Source organism: Camelus dromedarius, chromosome 1 (genome assembly GCF_036321535.1).
Source record: "Camelus dromedarius isolate mCamDro1 chromosome 1, mCamDro1.pat, whole genome shotgun sequence".
NCBI lineage: Eukaryota > Metazoa > Chordata > Mammalia > Artiodactyla > Camelidae > Camelus > Camelus dromedarius.
Window position 1 is genome coordinate 71,721,194 of NC_087436.1, and position 23,439 is coordinate 71,744,632.

The following is a 23,439-nucleotide window of genomic DNA, read 5'->3' on the forward strand; positions in this document are numbered from 1 at the left end:
GCAAAAGTGAAGTGTTAGCACTCATGTGTATCTATGTACTGGTAACAAACATTGTAACACCTGGTATCTTTTGAGTTGCAGAATACAGTACAAAATGACCATACAAATACTGGGCAAACCAACCAACTGAAATCATATCAACCGTAATACTTTTCAAATGGACACATTAAACATTTTTTAAAAGTTCAGTATGACTAGCCTATTCTTTTTTATTATTACTACATCACACAGCTAACTTTTTTCTTAACTTTACTTAAGCTCCTTAAAAACAGAGACTATATTTCATTTACTTTCTGCAGTTCCTGAAATTCTTATCCATTACAGTGCTGAACACAGGAATGGAGGTCAAAATGTGAATATATGCTATTAAACATATAGACTGTATATATGTACAGTCGTTTTAATTTCTTATTTCCTAAATATGCCTTCTGAAATGTTTGACTAAAGAACTTTTAAAGGATATTTTCACAAGCAATTGTTAAAGTGATCCCTTGGAATCAGATTTAATTTCTCTTTTTCCAATTTCTTTAATGCATTACTTTTCAAAACCAAAGCTATCTAATGTAGAATTAGCTTTTCTTCTTATTAATATCCCTTCGTATCATCTTATTGATTCTTAAGTATTGAGCATGCAAAATTGTTTACCTTTCAAAAGTGTGAATTCATTTAAAGGTAGAAGTCTAATATGAAACTTTTTATAACATGTCTAATAGTCCTATATTCCAGTTGTTACAGAAAGAAATTCTTATTTATGTCAAAGCCACTGTGGCACACTTTTCTCTATATTCACTCATCCAAAATACAAGTGATGGTATTTTTGCAATCAAGGTGTATTACACAGTAGATATATTAAAGAATTAATGACACTCTCATCCTAAATTCCAGTCATCTGGAATTAATACCAGTTAACTAACAAAACCTGTTAATTGAGTGTTGTGACTTATTTAAGGAAGTATTTATCAATGGGATGTATACTGCCAGAGATTCAGGAGTATCCAGAATTTACCAAATATAATGTAAGTATACCAAACATTAATACTAAAAGACATCTGAATAGATTCATTTATCTACAGTAAAAATACATTGAGTAATGGAATACTGAATCTCTGTATTAGTGATGAAAAACAGTGAATTGGGTTTTCCTTTGATATTTTAATCATTTTGAAATAATCCTGATTTTAAAATTTGATATTTGAAAGTTTTGGCATTCTTCAAATGTTCTGTTCTGTAATTTCAGAACTGTGTGTATGAGAGTGTTTCTGAAAAACATCTAAGTGAAAATACGCTGAATAAATCAGAAGATCTGAAGAGGTTTTGTGATTTTGAGTTTCCCTGTTTAACACTTCGGATTGTTTTATAAATAAAGTGAATAATATGAATAAATGTGTATTTAGGTCATTTGAATCAAAAGAAAGATGGAATAATATTTTCATGAAAAACAAGACAGGAAGTTAGTAAACTATTTACCTCCTTTTCTTCCCTGAGAGGAAAAATGACTAAGTATAGTACTTTACCAAAAAATTAATTTTCAATTACTAATAAAATGATTTAACTTTTGGTAACAGGAAACAGAAGGGAAAATATCTTTCACATGAATACTAAAATCACCTTTTGTGAATATATTGATACATGTTGAAATATATGTTGAAAAAGCATGAAATAGGGATTCTGTTGGCACTAGTAAACAAAATCATCTCGAAAATGGAATGGTTGGTATGAACAGATTACACAATAATTGGGATATTAACTATTTGGAGATTTAAGGTATGAACTAACCTAACTGTTATTTCCAAGAGTTAAGTTACTTCTTAAAAGAGTAAGTGAAAAGAAATACATTATGTAATCTGCAATTACACATACCACATACTTTCAAAAGTGGGGGGAAAGACCTGCGTGGTCTCAAAAGATTGTTTTTTTATTGTTCAAATAAAAATGCACTGCACTACATATGAAATATAAACAATGTATTTGAAAAAAATGTTCCTAGTACAGACTTCTAAAACCATGGTATTTTATTTAACAAGTCTGATTCCCAAAACTAAATAAGGAGCATTCCATTCAATATCCCTCTGTCATATGGTTTTTAAGTAAAAAAAATAAGTTTTTTTCTCTTCACTTTTAGTAAGAAATCCCATCCTAAGAAATTCAGTTTTGTGAGTCAACACAACTCATATGTTGCGATAAATACTAGGTATATCTGTTATTTAGCAGGATTATTTTAACTAGAAAATAGCCCTAGTAAACACAGGAGAGAAATTAAGCAAAAAATTATATGATATGGTAAAAGTCATACACAAAACACTCTGTTAAATATCATTATACCCCCTTTCTTAGTAAAGTGCTGTAATTTTATGTCATAGCCGTATTTATTTGTAGGATATCATTTAGCTTTTCCTTTAAATTTGGTCATATCAATCATAGATAGGTAGAAAACCAAATTTATGTACTTTAAGACCACTTCCTAAATTAAAAGCTATAAATGTGTTGTTTACAAACTTCTAGATATGTTCGAGAAATCTTCTTTTTACTTTTTACTTAGGTTACCAGAGTAAAGAAAGCATTTCATTTATTTTACAGCTAAGGAACCATATTTAATATTGTCATCTGATCTATCTGAATTTTAGTTGATGTCTGTTTCAACAGTGTGGAATTTATGTCTAATTTAAAAAAAAGATAGGTTGATATATACATTACTTAACTTTTATGCTTACTTTCTTTTACATTTCAGCCATATAATTTATTTTCCACAGGAGACAGGGTAGGACACATATTCTTCTTGGATACATTACTGTTTATTGTTTCAAGTGAACTGAATATATAAATCCCACTGAGTAATTTAGTGTGGCCCTATGTCTTATATAAACAAGTTAAATGGAGACTTCACTTTGTAATCTGTGTATTCATGTCTACCATAAATTGTCTTAATGACAAATACAAAATTTTATTACTTGCCCCAAGTTAGCTGTTGATCCTTTTCACTGATAACATACAAGTGTAGAGGTTGAGAAGCCTTTAAAATTGGAAAAAAAAACAAAACAAAACTTCCCATTAAATTACTGAAAATTGGAATTTTTATGTTGACTCCTGATGACTCAAAAGCCAAAGTTAAGAATCAATGTTATCCAATAGTACACTGAGTTGTTTAATAAACAGTATATTAAGAGTTTGTATATGCTGACTGGGAACAATAGTGGCTTTTTAAATTCTCAGAAAGACTGAATTGTTTTTATGGTCAGAAGAAACCACAGGTGATGATGAAGGTTTTCCATCTCTCTGTAGCAGCCATTAGAGTAAAAATCTTTACAGCATTATTTCACGATCAGCAAGAAAATTTTACTGGTATTAGTGGTAAGGGTGAGGAGAGAAAAAAGAGTGAAGAGAGAAGTGTGTATTAGTTTTAAAGGTGTGACAAGGTAATAAAAGAGACATGAAAAAGTGATAAATTTCTTATTCTATATGTGCCTTGCTGCAGACAAACTCAAAAGAGAGCAACATGGTATTTTAAAAGCCAACGTCGGGAAACATTCACTAATAATGCCCATTGCTTTACTGTATACTTAAATTACACAAGCAGAAAAGTTATACTTATTAATAGTTTAATGTATGAAGGAAACATCCAGATTTCTGAATATGAAGGTACATATCTCACATTAATTTAAGTCTACATAAAGTAGAGCCTCTATACTGACATATTGAAATTTACTTTCTGCTTAGCCTTTTCTGTTATGTAAACAATTGTACATTTATTTGCCATTCTAAAACTTCAGGATCAAGTTTACATAATTTTGCTAAATTTCCGTGTTTGCTCAGAAGCAGTTTACAGTACTAAAACCAACCAGCCAAAGAACAGCTTCAACAGAAAGTTATGTCCAAAGGGGAAGAGGGAAAGAAAAAAAGAAAAATGATAAGAAAAATGCTAACTAAGGTAAAACAGATGATGGTGGGGAATGGGCAGTCACAAATGTTCACAGAAAATAGGTCAGTTAGTAAGTTCTTCTGCAAAAAGCCTACACACTTCAGTCAAGCACATCAGTAGAATGATTTGGGAGCATAAATTTTTTTTCGGCCACTTGTGATTTCCTCTGAATGAAAAGGAATCTGCAGGCTAACAAGCTGATCCTCATCAGCCAAGCTGGTTCATATGCACACTGTTCATGTGAGGTGCCCAGGGTCCAGTCCACACCTATGAATATAGAGCATGCATTTTATTAATACATATTTAACATATATTTGATTAAAACAAAACTCTTAAACACTAAGGAAGTCTCCTAATATTTATGAACTAAAACAGCTAAGTCTCAGTCAATTTGCAGCATACTGGGAGATAATGAAGAAAAACAGCAAGAAACCACTTTTATCTGTTGTTTTCTTGCCTCTCCTTTTATCCCTCAAACAGGATCTGATTTATCAGTATTTTTTAAGGACCATTATCTGAGTACATACAGGTTGCTGATTGTGGGAGGAAAATGAATCAGAGATACTAAACATATACCACAATAAGCTAAAATATACAACCATTTCTGTGCATTTTCACAGTTATATACTGTTTTGGCACTTAAAATACTTTTAATAAATAACCTCTAGATGGCCCTTTTCACACTAGTAAATTTTGATACATAAAATTACATTACAATACTCTGCAACTTAAAATCTTTTACTTACCATCTGCTACCCAATGGAATATGTTATATAACGTCTTTCATAATTTTAGCCCCAAACCACTACCTTTGGTACCATTTTTCACATCCCTCTGCTATATTTCAGCTATATTAAATTTTCCACAGTTTCCTCAACTGCCCATATTCGCCATTCTCTCTCACTACCATGATTTATCTGTGTCCTATTTGTACTGGCATCCCATAAACACTAAGTAAATGTTCACTGAATGATCAGCCTTACCGTTTGAGGGCCATTATTCTCTGTGGAGCTTGAAACCATCTTTATCAGGGAGTTCCAAGAGGGGTCCGCAGCATGAGGGCCATTAAATATGGGTCCTCCAGCACCATCAGGAATAGGTGCTACTGGAGGAATCATTGCATTCCCATACACAGAAAAAGGCATACCCTTAAAAAAGGAGAAAACAAAGATTATGCATGTTCAAGTCACTGGTTACTTTTCCCAGTATGATCACCAGCCTCAAAATTGATATTTGAAACTTCACCTCATTCTGTTATCTGTGATATAAAAATTATTTTCCATTATATGATTTCTTCTAGCATTAGATAGAAGATACTATAAGCCTACTATATAAAAAATATTTTGTTAAAAAACATTTCTCTAAACCACTGGGACAAAATCAAGATTTATAAATATTTATATTTTAGCCAGCCTTTGACCTATCATTCCAACCCAAAGCTCCAGCATCATTTCACAAATGCTTATGGGAAAGTGGGAAGTTAAATAAGGCTAATAGTAAGGAAAACATCTAGAAATAATACAAATGCTTATTTAAATCACCATTACCCCAACTTTAGGAAAGTCCATGTATCCTGCAGGAACATGCTGATGGAATGTACCAGAAGGAGTTACAATTCCTGTGCTCTCTCGCTCCATTGCTTGATGCTGTGAAAACACTCCTGGATCAGACATTGGCCTGTGAATCATAGGATTTCCCATCCCAGGGTTACACCAGTCTACTTTGTCTGAGGGAAAACAAAGAGGCAGAAAAAAATAATTGGTGATATTTAAAATCAGAAAAAAGCAAAAAACCCCAAACAAACATATACACGTATATTTCTAATATTTTCCACACTGAATTGTGAATTCCTTCAGAATGACCTACTCTTACATATTTACTGCAGTATTTCCATGTTTGTAGATAGTGATATTATAGCCTAATAAAGTAACTTAAACACTTTGTGTTAGAAAACAAAAAAAAAAAAGCTAAGATAAGATGAAAGCTAAAGAGCCCTAAAGGAAATATTAACATCTCCTTAACATAATAAAATAAAGTAAAATGTTTCAAAACTTAAATAAATTGATTAGTCAAAACAAAGTGATATGAATACAGGTTTTTTAAAACAATGCCTATGATAGTTACATACTGCTTAAAATATTTTAAATGCATAAACTTAATTTCCAGTAAGCAGAATAGCATATCATACCTTGATTGCCACCAATTCCTTCAAAGGACCAGATGCCACTATGCCCTACTGATGTGGACAAATTACTCCCAATAACAGATGGAGCTGAAGTTCCAGTTTGCCTGATACGAGCAGAACGTTCTGTCCCAATAGGGACTGGAACTTTTCTGTCCTGAGAGACGTTGTTGGGCTTTTCTGACCCTAAAGGTACTGATGAGGGGGCAGGAGAAGGTGCACGAACTCCAGAAGATACTGACTGTGTGGGAGAATCTAGAGAAGATATTTTGAAATAAAATAAATATCATCTGTAGGGCTTGAAATTTTGAAAAACAAAATCTTAAATTCTGAAGACACTTAAACACGCATTCTTTGATGAAAAATGAAATATGAAAATAATGCTTAAATAATAAATTACGTATATTAAAATTTGGTTAAAGTTCTATGACATCACAGTTATTTTTTAATTTAGCTCACAATTTTCCCATTTAGTTTCATGATAGTAGAATGTGAAGATGTGAATGCTACAACTACACACTAATTAATATTTAAATAAATTTACTCCTTGACAGTGAACAAAATATAACACCAGAGCAATGAGAAGACAAAGGTTAAGTTAAAAAAACAAACAATAACAACAACAACAAAATGGAGGTTGGAAAAAATCACTGCTTGTATTGGCAATTCTCAAGCTGTTTTCCTTGGGAACATTTGTCCCTTGGTATGTTACAATTAAAAAAAACAAAGACATTCAGGTACCTAACAAACTCAGAAAATCTAGCTTAAAAAAAAATGTTTCTTTAAATCAGGACTTTACAAAACTTTAATATGCTGATAAAACACCAATAGAAGACTATACTTCATATCCCAACTGTTTTATTTTATCTTGTGGATATTCCACAAAACACACTTTTAGAAATGGCAATTTAAGCATTACTTACAAAACAAGGCTAGTTCTTAATACAGGCAATTTGGAGTACTCATTAGTGATTTAATCTCTTTATACATTATAGAGAAGAAGAAAAACAAAAACAACCAACCATAACTATTTCTTGTGAAAACCTTAAATATCAAGCACATTTAAATTTAAATAGTTTAAATTCTGGAGGAGTTTGAATCTTAAAAGTCAGAACAGTTACCTTCATAGCTAAAATTTATTCATAACTGTCTGACTGTATGCCCTAGTGACGATCATTTAATGATATTTTTTCATTTAACTATCTTTACTATTATTTTTAATTTTTTTTTTTTTTGCAGGGGGAGGTAATCAGGTTTACTTACTTATTTTTTGATGGAGGTACTGGGGACTGAACCCAGCACCTTGTGCTTGCTAGGCATGCATTACCACACAGCTATACCCTCCCTCCTTAACTATCTTTACATTTAAGTTTTCTATATGTATGTGTATGTGGGTAAATATGTGTGTGTGTGTCTGTTTCTATCCAAAGGGACTCAAGTAGCTAATAAATTTACAAAATCAATCTATCTATCTGTACACATATAAGAATAGTACTTCCATTTCCTCAGATACGTTTCAAGGAATTTGGAAGAAAAAGAAAAATTCAGTAATATTAATGACCTGAATATGTTTCAAAAAATACTTCTCAGATATACTTTAAAATCATAGAATTGGAAAGTACTGTGGAGATCAATTCCATCTTACTAGTGTTTGTAGAGGTCTATTTTGGTTAAATTGATAGTACCACCACTCAATGAGAGGTAGTGACTATTAACTTAAAAGGAATGAATCCTAAAGTACCCTATAAATTATAATTTATTATATGGATTTTGACTTTATTGGGGAATAAAAACATGAAACATACAGACTTGTTATCTGTAAAAGTAAACCAAGAAAACTATTACCCTCTAATGGAAAATTAAAATGTATCTCCTGTGGTCATGGATACATTAGCATTACTTTACAGCATTTACTTTTAACAAATCATAAGAAAATGGAGAAGCCACATAGATGTATTTAAAGCAACTAGAAGTATTTTAAAATTCACCTTAAAATTACACTGGTATAAGAGGGAATTCTAGGATGATGGAAGTAGCAGTAGCAAAGGTTTTGATTCTTCCCAAATCCTCCCATAAAAACAGTCATTAAGATAGCAAAGCCTAAAATCCATGGATAACATTTATAACAAAACTAACAGAAAACATATCCAGGTGAATCCAAAAATACAAGTTGAACAGAGACAAATCACCAACAGCTATAAGACTCATGTAGTATCAGCATCTATGTGGAAGGAAGCAATTCTCCAGAACTGAAAACAGGAGAATCACAAAATAGTCACGGGCTTTCAGAGGAAATCAGGGCAGGCCAATCTGAGAACAGCAGGTGAAAGTGGGAGAGCTCTGCCTATGCGCGGGTGATTGCAGGGGATTCACAGTAAGGTCTGAGGAAGCTGGAGCAACAAGGGCCCTATGACTTCTTACAGGTACCTGCTGAAGCCCCTTGCCAGGATAAAGCCCTACACTGATCAGAAACTTCTGGGAACAGACTCCAAACTGAACAGGAAAGAGACAACAAAAGCAAAGCAAAGCGAAGATCCAGTCAAGAGTAGTGCAGAGGTGGGTGGGTAGGCTGGATAGATGAGTAAGGACAACAAAGCAAGGAGATTTAACAAAGTAGAAGACCATATTTTTGCACATTTCCCAATAAGAGGAAATTCTAGAGTCCTTAAAGTAGGAAAAATGTCTTAATCAATTTATTCCTTCTAAAAGTTCAGGAAGACTCAGTTCATTTAAAAATGTAAAACAGAACAGAACTGCAGTTGAATTGTATACAAAGAACTAAAAGAGATATGAACCCACAAAATCTGGTAGATAACAAAAGCATCCCAGAAAGAAAGCTATATTCTAATATTCTAAAGGCACATCAGAAAAAGACTATAATCTAAAATCCCAAAGTGAGCTGAAAGAAATAAAAGAAAGATTTGAAAGGACAGCATAATTCAGAATTAGTAAAACTGGAAACAAGACAACAAAACTCAGGAAAGTATTAGAAATGAAATAATATTCCAGAAAAGACTAAATTGAACTGCAGGGAACACAAAAAGTTGTAAACACAAAGGATAAACAAAGTTCTGTTTTTTGTTTTTTAAACTACATACTGAAAGGGCACAATTATATACCTGAGAGAAGCCAATCCAGAAAACTAACATGAAGACACAATCAGTCAAAGTTGGCAGGCAAGAAGGAAGCAAGGATGGAAGGCTGCTTAAGCAGGAAGGACTGATGGAAGGAAGGACAAATGAATCCTACCTTCCCTCAGAGTCATCCTTGGGAGCTCTCCCTAACCTCTGTGTTAGAGCTAGTTTCTCTTTCCTATCCTGTAGCCTTCAAAAAACAAAACCAAAGCAAAATAACAGGAACCCTCCATATTTTGTTCAAATGTAGAAAATAAGTAGGCTTGCCTGCTGACTCATCTCATTTAAGGGATTTCACAGATTCTGCCACCTCACTAGCCATAGTTTTTGTTTTTAATCAGATGACTGTTTTCTGCTTTTTCCCTGATGGCTTTACTGGACTTACTGCCAAGCATCTGACTGAAGAATGATCTACTTCAGGCAAGCCAACTATCTGTGACTGACATGACTGTACTTGAACATATGAACTGAGCCAATCATATTTCTCATACAGGAAGGTGCAATTGGTAAACAGAGAAAAACTTGTTTAATCAACTATGAATTTAATCTTTGAGGACCATATACAAGATGAGATTATGAAGAAGCCTAGGTGTAAAGAGAGTAAATAGAGGAGACTCACAAGAAAACAAATCATGAGTGAGAGACCATAAGTCCTCTAACTAAAGTGATGGAAAATAGGAGTCACAAATTCTGGATAGTTCTGAAGATGGCCCTATATACCCTTAAACACCATTTTCCTGGAGATTCGTTGGGTAGGTCTATATTCCTTGCAATGAAAAGAGCCTGATTATTCTACTTTCTTTTCTCACCTCTAATCATAATAATTTCTTTAATTGGAAAAAAAAAACAAGCAAAATCTAATCCAGAGTCATATTATTTTAAAATATGCCAACTTATATTATTAGAGAAAAAATAGGTTTTAGAAGTGTTGTGAGATCCTATATAATCTAAGGAATCTGTCTTTAGAAGAAGAATACAAAATTAGGTATAGAACCTTGGCAGAGGCCCTTACAAATGAGGTATCCTGAATCTTAAGCTTCAGTAAATCCACTTCAGTTTTGAAATGACAACAGGGTCCTGAATTCAAATTGAAAGAGCAGTGTGACTTACAAATGGAAAAAGTGCTCCTGCAGGAAAATCACACTGTACTTTCTTCATGCTTCAGTTCAGTGTTGATTAAACCACAGTAGATAATGAGATAAATGTGGCTGGTCATGACTAACACAAAAAAATTTTTTAAGGTAAAAAAAAATAGAAAATACCAGCATGTTATATATACTGTGAGGATAAATATTGTTTTGTAAATATATTTCAATTACACACACATGTTCATGTATACTGGGTCACAATGTAAAATTAGTTTTTTCCTTTCAAAATTGTAATGCTTTTTTACTGCTTTTTGACCCGACAAAAGCTTTATAAGACTGAATGTCAAAATGGCTCACTGACTAAAGTTGCCAAGGACTGAAGCTCATAGACCAGAGACAGTGATCAGTAAACAATGCACCGACTGGCTGAGTGTTGATAGGTTAGACCTTAGCAGTTTGAGTGGCATAAAGGCTCAAGTGATCTCTGCTCAACCTGTATGCAGAAAGTACTTGGGCATCACCAATCTGTTGTTCTGGGGCCTCAGGAAAGGTTCTTTGCTTCCCTTTCTTTCTTTCTTTTTTTCTTTTTTAAGGAAGGGGCCCATGTCCCCGACATCCCAACTTAGTTTGCCAGAGTCCTAATATCATGTCCTGACATCCTAAAGAGGAGGAGGGAAGAGAGAAGTGGAATGTATGGAAAAATGTGATAAAACCTATTCAAGTACTAAAACCAGATAAATATATTGTGAAATATAAGTTCACGCTTCTGTGATTAGTCCTACAACAGCATCCAGAATTGCAACTTTTAAGAAAATACCTAACACTGAAAACAAAATTTTAAAAGACTACCGTAAAGAAAGAAAAATATGAAATTACATTCATGTGAACACATTACCTAAAGAAGAGTTGGAAGTCAGACAAAACAAACTAAATGGTCACTAAAAAGAATAAGACTTACATTAGGTAAGGATAATACAAACTAGTTAGAAATTCAGTATTAAAGGTAAAAATGAGTCTTGCCTGAATCAATCTAATAGTTGCAAAATAACTCAAATTATAATTCCTTCTACTTTTATGAGTTGTCATTATACTGTAAAGAAGAACATTCTCTCTCTTGCACTTCAAATTTTTAAATTTTATTTATAATTATTATATTCTCATGGATATTTGTTTTATCCAATGTGGTGACATTATTCACTTTGATGGTCAAAATACCCTGAATTTGGCCAGTGAGAGCCCCTTCAAGCTGCCTCCTGTGTCCTTACTGACATGTCCCCATCATCTGAGCACTTAATTACATAATTACTTTCCGACACTATAAGACTTTTGCAGGCTCCCCTTATACTTTCTCTGCACCAGTTCTCAAATCAGCTATTTCCCCAAGGAGCCCTAGTTTCTTTTAGTGGACTAAAATATTTAACAGATAGTGCACAATGCTACTGAAAACTCACTGCTTCTAAGCCCTTTCAGTAGATAGCACTAGGGGAAAAAATGGCAATTTTATATGATTCAACCCAGTACATATGTCATTTAAAAATCAAGAGTTAATACTGATCTTCTAATTCCAATCCAGTCAATAGGATTCTTCCTTGGCTTACTCTACTCTACATTTCTCTCTACATTTCTTACAGTGAGAACCCTGGATCATTTCATCATCAATATACTTATTTATTCATTTGCTCAATCCCACAATATAATCTATATAATTGTAGAGTTGCTTATCCATAATATTATAAAAAACAAATGTCCTAAACAGAAATGGAGATTTGTCTGAAGTCTGTTTGTCTTTAGACTGAAGGGCATACAGAGTACTGTGTTCAAGGGTTTTTTGAATTGTTTATTTTTCTTTTGGTAGGTTTACGTTAATAATTTAAAATGTAGACAGGTTTACCTATTTCTACTTATATTCAATTTTAATGTTTTTTTCTTCATCAAAGTTGATTTTGTTTTAAATTTATAAACATTAACATGGTTACAAAAGTAAAACTATTATTTATACTGAGATAAGTGCTACTTCTTCCCCCATTCCCTTACACTCTTTATACTCTGCCTGAAAATCTTACGAGGAATAATAACAGTCAAAGTAACTCCCCAAAGATTACTTACAAATTACAAAGGGAAATATGACAATTTGACAGTGTAGAACCAAGTGATCAAAGCATCAATAATAGCACAAACTGACATTTTATACCTTCTAATGTAATATACTGAGAAGGATGCAACATTGACTAATACTAATATTCCTGTCAAAAACACATAAACTTAATCATGAAGAAATGTCTGAAAAGCAAACTGAGGCATTTTATCAAACAACTGACCTGTAATCTTAACAAAATCTTTCTTTGAAAGGCTGAGGAAATAGTTCCAGATTGAAACTAAAAAGCTACGGGAATTAAATGCAGTCTGTGATACTGATTTGAATCTTGAATGAGAGGAAATAATAAACATATTTATTGGAACAACTGGTGAAATGTGAATACGGACTATACATTAGATAATAATGTAGTAATGCAATTGTGCTCTATACTGGAATTTGACACAACATTGTAAAATGATTATAAATCAATAAAAAGTGTTAAAAAATAATGTAGTAATGTAAAATTTGCTGTATTTGATGACTGCATTGTAGTTGTGGAAGAGAATGTTCTTATTCTTCCAAAATATTATAATTTGGGAGTATTTAGGGGAAATCAGCTGGGTATCTGTAACTAACTCTGGTTCAGGATAAAAAACCCTATACACAGACTATACTACACACACACTCACTCACTCACACACAGGGATAGTGGTGGGGAAAGGGAGGAATGTGGCAACATATTAACTGGTGAATCCAAAAAATATACAAGAGTTCTTTGTGCTATTCTTAAAAGACTTTAGAGAGATAGCCAACACAACATGTTTACCTTAAGTAGTTCATGGTTCAGAAGGGAAAAAAAAAATCTATAAAAAGTGTTTTAGGACAACCGGGGATACATGACTAGAGACTGCATTATCAGAGGATATTACTGAATTCATGTTAATATATTAGATATTTAATGATGGTATTGTAGATGTGTAAGAAAATGGTGTTACGTTTAAGCGATGCAAAATGAAGTTTTTAGATCTGAACTGTCATTTCTGAACCTTACTTTCAAACAGTTCAACAACAAAAAGCAAACAGAAATAAAAGAAAATGGAGTAAAACGTTTAAAAAATGGTAATTTTAAGTGAAAGGAATATGGATACTTAATGAACTATTCTTTCAACTTTTCTGTAAGTTTGAAATTTTTGGAAACTGTCTAAAACAAGGTTGTTGGAATGTACCAAAGAAAGCAATGTTAATGGCCTCAATTGCATTCTGTATTAATTAGCAATGTATTACAAAACCTAACCTGTATTGGCTGCATTGTTAGAAAAACCACAATGCTTTTTCAACAAAAAAATCTAATGAAAATAAAACAAAACCAAAACCAAAGAAATCCCCCAAACCCATGCACCAAACCCCATGGGCATACGCAACCTATGATACTTTGTGAATTTCATTCAAGAATTTCAAATTATGTATTTCCTAAAGTAATAAAAATTCATATCAATAAATATGTTTTTATTATTTAAAAATATTCTCTGCTTCTGAGAATCCATTCTATTTTAGAGATTACCAAAAACTTTCAGGGAACATATTTCAATAGCAATCATGTTAAAATTTTAACACTTTTTCTCCCAATTCCTATTTTTTTATGAACATGAAAACCAAAAACTATCCTTATTTTTATATGTAAATAGGTGAATATGAATCACCTATATACAGGCATTTTAAGGAAGATGTTTATTCCTGTGATGGTTTAGTTTCAGCACAACATACTCAGAAGACACTGATACAGATCTGTTATGTATTTACAGATAAAAATTAATTTTAAGAGGAGTCTAAGAAAAAAACTAAGCAGGTAAAATCATTCAAAATTTATAATGTGTTTCAGACTTTTTAATCACTGGCTATTTATAAGATGTTTACTTCTCTATTCCCAGTTCTTTAGTACATTTCTAAAACTATTAGAAAACAGGACTAATACTTACTGTCATTATCATCATCCTCATTATCATCAAAAAGAAAAAAAACCACCAGTGATAACAGATAACATATATTGTTCTATTTCACTTTTTTTTTTTTTTTTTAATATTTATGGCCTGGTCTTTTTATTCAGGTGTTTTTTTGTTTGCTTTTAATGGAGGTACTGGGGATTGAACCCAGGACCTCATGCATGCTAACTAAGCAAGCACTCTACCACTGAGCTATACCCACCCTGCCCCATTTACTCCTCAGACTAATCCAGTGTGGTAAATATTAACAGATAGAAAAAACTGAGGTTCACTGAAATGACTTGTCTAAGATCACCTGTTTATATTAGGATTTTGCTGACAAAGGCAGTTTTGGGGATAAATTAACTTGAAAAGTGCCTAAATTCAATAAATTAACTGTTGTTATTTAATATATGGTTATTAGTTATATTACAAAAAGGGTTCACTGGTAATTCTCAATGTTTTACTTTTCTTTTAGTTTTTTTCCTTAATTGAAACTTGACCTAAAATCTCTTCAAATCATAGCCCTAAAGGGAGAGAACCCTAGATTAGGATAAAGTACCAATTTTTAATGCAGAGTGAATTACCTTCCACTCAATATATACCTGTCAATCTTCCTTATAAACCAAATAAATAAAACAAATATCCATATTCCCCTAGTATATAGAAATTTGTGTTGTACTGAAATACAGCTTTAAATAACTGAGGCTATAGTTCTTATAATAAGCCATAGTTAAGACTAAAATGTCATAATCAGTTACTCCTTAGAGTTATATTTAAGAATTCTATTTAATGGCTTATGTTTAGATAAACCAGGCTAAGTGCCAATGTAATACTGTATTCATTTTATTTCAATTAACCATGATTCCTAAGAAATTTTTTATTTTAAAATTTGAAAGAAATTTTTATTGTTTAAAAAAATTTTTTAATTTAAGTATAGTTGATTTACAATATTTTTTAAAATTTTTTATCTCAATGAAAAAAAGAGAGGGAATAAATCTACAACATATAAAATTAGAAAATTATTAAATTTCCACTTAAAGTTCCTTGAGAAAGGGCCTTTTTTCTTATTCAAACTCTGCATCTCCACCAGAGCACTTCAATAAAAATTAATTCAACAGATACATAAATCAGTCACTACTCTTTTATCCACTTTCTATCTTTCAGAAATATACTATTTTCTCTTGGGCCCTTTCATCTTCTTATATTTGTGTGATTATCATACTCTTATTGCTTTGCTCAAAGTTTAATGAAACATCTAGAAGGAAAGGAGATAAACATGAATGCTTGGTTTGCCATCTTGAATTGTAAGTCCGTACAGTGTTATGTCACTAAGAAATTTTCCTAAGCTTTTTCAAATATAGGTAAAGTATTCTGAATGAGAACTGCTATAAACTTTTTTTCTTCTTATATTGGTACATTATTTTCATACTTCTTATATTATTTCTGGTATGTTTTTATCATAGTCATTTTGAATTCTCTCTTAAGCCATTTCTTTTCATTTAGGGACATCTGTACAAGGATAATTAACATTCTATTACTGTCCTCGTTATTTGACAAACACAAGAAGAACTATACAGCATGTTAATTCACTATAGACCACACCTTACTTCATGCTTTCACTGGCAATGCACTTTGATTTGTATCTCTCAAATACTTTTTTTTCATTCTTTCATTCAGTTTACCAGGCTCCATTAAGTGGGATCTAACATTGTTAATTAGAAGAAATTTGGTAGTTAAAAAAATGGATTCTTATTCTTATGAAAATTTCCTCAAGGAGAAAGAAATTTGATGTCTTTATCCCCACTAAATAAATAAATAACCACAAATACAAAAACCCAATAGTCTTATTATAGAATTCTTTTAGTATGAGTTGAATCCCTTACTGATAACTTAATTTGAAATTCCCTACTGATCTTCCTTAGTTTAAAAATCTAATCACTGCTTCAAAGCCTGACTACAGTTAAAAATACAGATCTGATAATGCAAAATCGGTTATACTATTTATATGATGTATGAAATTTAAAGGTAGACAAAAGGTACATGATATTTATACTACTTTTAAGGCTAGAATCTTTCTTCTTGGTAGTTATACTCTCAAAACTAAAACTAACTGTAAATCAATAGGTGGCACAACAAAATTTTTTATTTTCAGAAAAGGATCCCTCTTAGAAATAAACTTCAATATAATGTTCTAGGTTTTATAGAACTGAGGCTGATTCCAGTAATTTAAAAACCTAAAAATTCTATTTAAATTTCTCCTGATTTCAGATTGTCATTAATACAAATTACATTTTTATAGTATTTAAATTATGATAAGATTTAAACTTAAAAACTCCAAGCTTTGAAAAACTTAAAACCTTCAACTCTTCCTCTGGAATTACAGTGTCTATTACTCACCATTTGATGCTGATGAACATGGAGTCAACAAACTAAGTGGGGAAAAATGTTGTCTGTTAAAGTTAGCAGCTGTGGGTGCTCCTCCAAGGGGTGCCCCAGGTCCATACATTTGACCTCCTGAAAGGTTTGAGGCAAAATTTCCCAAATGTGTAGAAGAAGGTGTTACAGAACCATATGGCGAGTCCATATTGACAATACCTATAATATAGAAGATAGTAATAATGTATAATAGTCACCCCTAAGAGAATTAGAAAAACCTAAATTTCTAAGAGGTCCCTAACAAATACAAAAATATTTTAGATTATTAAAAAAATTTTCCTTGCTTACTTCTTCCAGTCCACTGACTCATTATTTCCCCCTTTATTTTACAAAGATAGCTATAAAAAAGAAATTATCAAGGAAAATATTTTATATTTAATTTTAATTTTGACATTTTATTAGTTATTATAGAATACATGTAGATTTAATATTAACACAAGAATTTAAATAGGTTTGATGGCCAAAGAGTTACATAAAATTTTCTTTAAGAAACTTACAGGGGAGGGAGGAATGAGTAGGCAAAGCACAGAGGATTTTTAAGACACTGAAAATACTCTGGATGATAACATAATGGTGAATACATGTCACTAGACTTTTGTTCAAACCTACAGAATGTACAGCAAGAGGGAACCCTCATGTAAACTACGGACTCTGATAAGCATGTGTGAATGTAGGTTCATCAACTGTAACAAAAGTACCCCTCTGGAGGAGGATGTTGATAATAAAGGAGGTAAAAGAGGCTATGCCTGTGTGGAGGCAGAGTATATGGGAAATCCCTGTATTTTTCTGTCAATTTTGTTGTGAACCTAAGACAGCTACCTTAAAACAAAGCAAAACAAAACAAAAAAACTACTCTCCTTTGTTACAATGGAGAAATCTGATAAGTAGCACCTTAACTAATTGGCCATGCTTTTTATAGCTAATGGAGGGACAATCTGTCATTGAGTGCCTCCTGATATAATGCAGTGTGAGATTCAAACATTGCCCATCTGATGTTCCTGCTAGAAATGCTTAGCCTGAATATAATCATGGATTGAGAAAACAGGTGAAGCTGAAATGTAGGACATTCTTCAGTATAACTGGACTCTTCAAAAGATTCAGTGTCAAGAAAAACAAAAGAAGGTGGTGAGATATTTTAGACTGAGGGATACCAAAGAGACATAACAGTCAAAAGCAATTTGTAAACCTTAACTGGTTGGAGCAAAAGGAAAGGAAAAAGAAACACAGAGGCATAAAGGATATATTTGGGATGATGGCACTGCATTTTAGGTGCTATTATTGAATTAATGTTAATTTTCTAGGGTGTCGAAATAGTGGTATTACTGTGAAGGCAAATATACCTGTTTTGACCTAAATCTAATATATCCCTCTGATGGACTCTCAAGTTAACCCTCATTGCTAATTTTGGGTCTAATCAACTGTACACCCCACAAAATCACACTTCCCTATGGAGCTCCTCTTTTTCTTTACTTTTCCACAAAACAAGAATTTATTTCCTTTTTCTGTAGACTTTAACTTTAGTCTTTCTTAATACATTACTTAGATTTCACATTTTTTGAAAAGTGAAGTATTTTCACTAAATTCCAATTATTATAAAGATGAAATATAAAAGCATTTCCAATGTATTACTTAGCATATGAAGCTTTTATAATCAAACTTTATTGACTTTATTGTTTAAGTACTCAAGATGAATTGGTTTTAAAAGTACACATAAATATTTTAACCAATCCCCGGCAAAGAAACATTTACTGACCATGTTCTTTATATTTATGTGTTATAGAAATAGGTTAAAAATAACAATCAGTTTCCATTAAATTTAGAAATTTTTAGTCCCAGAATTCCATCCCTTCAATGACACCTATCAAGTTGGCAACCTTTCTGTAAAGGGCTAAATAATAAATATTTTTAGGCTGTTATTAGAGCATGGAAGCAGCCATAACACACTATGTAAATAAATGGGCATAGCTGTGTTTCAATAAAACTTTATTTATGAACACTGAAATCTGTCCTATTTTTGTGTCACATATTATTCTTTTTAAAATTAAAAAAATTTTTTTTAATCTTACACAATTGTTATAACTCAATTAAAAAATTACAAATGTAAAAATATGTAGTATGCCATATCTGGCCCATGGACCATCATTTGTCTATCTCTGGAATGAAATTATCATTAATTACTTGAAATATTCATATTTGCATAGTAAAATGCAAAGCTCAAAATGCAACTTGGTATCCTGGACACTTTAAAAGAAAGATTACTGGAAAAACTAGTGATAACTGTATAAAGTCTGTAGTCTGGTTAATTATATTGCACCAATATGAATTTCTTAGTTTTAGTAAATATGCTGTGGTTATATAAGATGTTTACATTCAGGGAAGTTGGAATAATTATAGATGAACTCTTCTATAAATGTAAAAATATTTCAAAGTAAAAAGCTAAAAAAGAAAAAGCAGTCATACACAACCAGATCTTTAGATACTCTTTAAATATCAGCATTGTCCAACATGAACGTTTTACAGTAATAGATGTGTTCGATATCTGTGCTGTCCAATACGGCAGCTACTAGCCATATGTGCTTATTAAGTAAGCACTTGAAATATGACTAGCCTACAGCCACTATGGAAAATAGTAAAGAGGATCCTTAAAAAGTTAAAAATAGAACTACCACATGATCCAACAATTTCACTTCCAGGAATATAGCCAAATGAAACAAAAACACTAACTTGAAAAGATACCTACACTACCCTACACTCCCTTGCTCATAGAAGCCTTATTTACAATAGCTAAGACATGGAAACAACCTAACTGCCCATCCATGGATGAATGGATAAAGAAGTTGTGGTGTATATATATATATATATATATATATACACACACACACACACAACGAGATATTATTCCATCATGAAAACAAAACAAAACAAAACAAAACGAAGTCCTGCCATTTCTGACACAATGGATAGGCCATGAAGGCATTATGCTAAGTAAAATAAGTCAGAGAGAGAAAGACAAATACTATATGATCTCATTTATATGTGGAATCTAAATCAAACTCATAGAAAAAGATCAGATTTGTGGTTATCAGAGGTGGGGATGGGTATTGGGAGGGGGAACTGGAGGAAGGTGATCAAAAGGTACAAAGTTATTAAGATAAATAAGTATTAGAGATGTAATGTATAACCATAATAACTATAGTTAACACTGCTGTATGATATAAAGGAAAGTTGTTAAGAGAGGCTAAACTAAATCCTAAGTGTTCTCATCAAAAGGAAAAACATTTTCTTTATCTTTTTTTAAAAAATTGTATCCATGTGAGATGATGAATGGTAATTAAATTTATTCATATATCTCACAATATACATAAATCAAACCACTATGTTGTACACCTTAAATTCATACAGTGATGTATGTCAATTATATAAACAAGATTGGAAAAAAAAATTTAAATAGCCAGCTTGACTGAGATTTTTAATTTTATTTAATTTAAATTTAAATAGCACATATGGTTAGTGGCTATCCTATTAAAACTATGTAGCTCTATATTTTTCTCATTATTTTTTAAAACAAAAAGACAATCAGCAGTGAAACCAAATTTTAAAAATCTTTGGTATTTTAAAATTTGAAATAAAAGCAAATGTTTGATGGCATTATCTTATTAAATGAAAACATATGAAACTTTTTTTTGAGAGAGATAGCAGTTTACCTGATGAAGAAATTTATTTATGGTTAAATTTAAGATAAAATCCACTGTAGCTTCTAAAAAGATACAAAAGATATTATAATGCCATACTAAACATTCTCAAACATTCACAACAGCGTTTGAATTAGTACAACAATCTCTATCTGGACCTGTCACAGAGTAAAAGTATTAGAAAATGACCACGTTTTCACATCATCTGTGTAAATGAGCAGCTGCAGAATGTCAGAAAATACAAACTTACCTGAGGGACTTGGAGCGGGTCTCTGTAATGGTGGTCTAAAACCTGGAGCTTTGGAAGTATCAGACTGATGTAAAGGATCTGAATTTGGCAAATATGAGGATTTTCCTGACAGCATAGATTCTGGTGTTGACTGAGATGAAACAACAGATCCTCCCCAGAAGGCATGAGCAGAAGTAGGGCTATTTTCAAACAATGTGCTAAAGGGCCCAAATGGTAAGGGGGCACTGAAATTGGGAGCGATAGGCTTATTTGCTGGATGTACTGAATTTTGACAAGCACTTTGTGTACTTAAGGTTGAAGGTAGCTGGACAGAAGAGGGAACACTGTGAGGTCTTTTAATGTGATTGACACTGAGGACTGCGACAGATGAATTCTGCACTGGAGCTGGATTCTTGTGAGGAGCTGTTGTGCCATGAGAGGGTGGTCTAATAGCAGGGGGTTCCATTTTAGGAGCAGGCTGGGAGCATCCCATTTGTGTCTGAGGCATAGGGTAAGTCACTGGGGCAGTAGAAGGCACCGCCACTGGAGCAGAACTTGTTGCTAAAGGAGGAACAGTCATTCTAACTTCCGGGGGAGGAACCTGAGACGGCTGAAGAGGTGGTCTTGGCTCCTGAGAAACAGGTCCCGGAGGCTGCTGTTGAGTAGAATGAACTGATGAACTCCCAGAAGAACTGCTGCTGTTTGGGGGTCTACTGTTTGTTGTTTCTACCACTGGTGGACTACCTGCTTCCTGTTCAGAGGAAGATGCCCCTTTATTTGGAGATGCTGTTCCACAATCCAAAGGGCTGTTTCTAGAAACCCCTCCTGGCTGGGCTGGTGGTGACGGGGAAGATGGGGATGATACTGGGTAGTGTTCTTTGGCAGTAGGCATAGGATATGTGGCATTTGTGGATGCAGTGCTGTTGTTGCTTGCTGTAGTTGTGACTGTTGTTGTGGTAGCATTGGATGTCTTCACAACTGTGACAAAAAGCTGCCTTCTGACGGAAGGTGAACTTGGACTGCCATTTGTAGATGTACCAGGCACCGTTGAAGCTGATGAACTGGTTGTAGTTGTTGGACTTGAAGTTAAAGAACCTGCTGAATTCACCTGAGAACCACTGCTATTCTGATTGCTATGGCGAGGCACCATGTGAGGCTTAGGCGAGTTAGTAGCTCTGGCAGGGCTCAAAGGCCTGACAGGAAAAGGACCCCAAGTGGATTGAGCTGGTGGAAAAGTACCTCCAAAGTGGGTCATGGGCAACCTTGGTGGACGGATCTGCTGGAAAGTCTGAGCAGCAAGCAAAGCATGTGCAAACTGTGGAGGAGGATATGCTAATGGAAGAGAAACTGGAAAACCAGGCCTCACATTATTCACAGGGTTCTTAATGGTTTTGTGAGTAGATGAAGAAGAAATCGCAGGCACAGTGAGTGCTGTGGGAGTTTGAGATGTTGATGACAGAGCTACAGTTGTCATTTTAATTCCCATTAAGGAACTGTTAGCAGCAGTGGTGGCAGGTGCTGATGACCCTATTTTGGAATTTGCTGAGGAGCTTTTCAAACGATTCTTTGGAATAAGTTCATCAATTTCTTTGTCTGGATCCTTGATCAGAGCATTGATCAACTGAGTTGCTTGCCTTGTTGATTCAGTGCCACCCCTATAAGTTGACAAGACAAAATTAGGTCCAATTTTCACTTTCTAATATGTAAAGCCTAAATTCATTCACGTGTGCATGTATGTATACATGCATACAGAGAATAGATGAAAGTTAAGCAGCAATTTTCTGACTATTCTTAGGTATTCTGCAAACAAAGCAATAAACTGTCCTGACATACTACAATATTTTTCAAAGGAAAAGTAAATGATTTCTTTTCCAAAAATTAATTTTACTATTGTTTCCTTAGACTAAGCAATCATTTTCCTACTGTGAAATGCATTATAAATAGAAAAACACTTAAAAATCCTATATAATCTATATTGTTACCATAAAGTTAAACAGTCGATCAATATTAAAAGCAGTACTGTAAGTAAGCAATAAAAACAATACAATTGAGTAAGAAAATAGCATTTTATTTTAAATCCAGGAATCTAAGGTGACCCTATTTATAAATTTATTAGTGGTTTCTCTATTAGTAGAGTGATTATTATAGTATCTCTTGACAGATGTCTCCAAATGAGAGAGGAATTCTGATAATGCTAACAATGGCCATAAGGTCAAACCCTAGTCTTTGATATTTAGTAAAATATATGACTAAAAGGAAAGTCTTATGGAAATTCTAAGGGGGAAATTACACATAAAGAGTAGTATGTTTCCCCTCTTCTCTGGATAAGGTAGGTTGTGATTACATCTGTCCCAGGAGAGGGATAAGCAAGATAGGAGAGGATGATAAGTACAAAACAAAGCTGGTTAATTGACTCCTTCCTCTTGAAGTAGGCTATGTAACTATCAGCCTCCCTGTTACTATGAAGGATAGCTACTGCTCACAACCAAATTTATAATTTCTTAGAATATCATCTTTATTTTAAGGGTATTCAGGCATAGATATATTTCAATATTCAAGACAAATATCCACTTCAGATTTAAATCTATTACTGAGCTCATATTCTAAGGATATAATCTCAGAATAACAAATCTCAAATGCTAATTTAAGAGAAAGATGGAAAACTATAAATTAATATGTGTTAGAAACCCATTCCTTCTTTAA

General features: G+C 32.9%; 1 protein-coding gene across 8 annotated transcripts in view; it reads right to left on the minus strand.

Moving 5' to 3' along the window:
• Positions 1-2,773: 2,773 nt before the first annotated feature.
• The window catches only part of ANKRD17 (ankyrin repeat domain 17), a 155,440-nt gene continuing 134,774 nt past the window's right edge, over positions 2,774-23,439 (minus strand). For 4 of the 8 annotated variants that reach the window (XM_064485323.1, XM_010982731.3, XM_064485318.1 and 1 more), the window contains exons 29-34: positions 20,758-22,391; positions 16,777-16,974; positions 6,105-6,353; positions 5,464-5,642; positions 4,900-5,064; positions 2,774-4,183 (exon numbers count right to left, since the gene is read on the minus strand). In XM_064485323.1, the coding sequence (XP_064341393.1) occupies positions 4,124-4,183; positions 4,900-5,064; positions 5,464-5,642; positions 6,105-6,353; positions 16,777-16,974; positions 20,758-22,391 (2,485 nt within the window). In that variant the 3' untranslated portion in view covers positions 2,774-4,123. The remainder of the gene's footprint in view (positions 4,184-4,899; positions 5,065-5,463; positions 5,643-6,104; positions 6,354-16,776; positions 16,975-20,757; positions 22,392-23,439) is intronic. The other 4 variants (XM_064485346.1, XM_064485338.1, XM_064485332.1 and 1 more) reach the window with 1 other exon arrangement.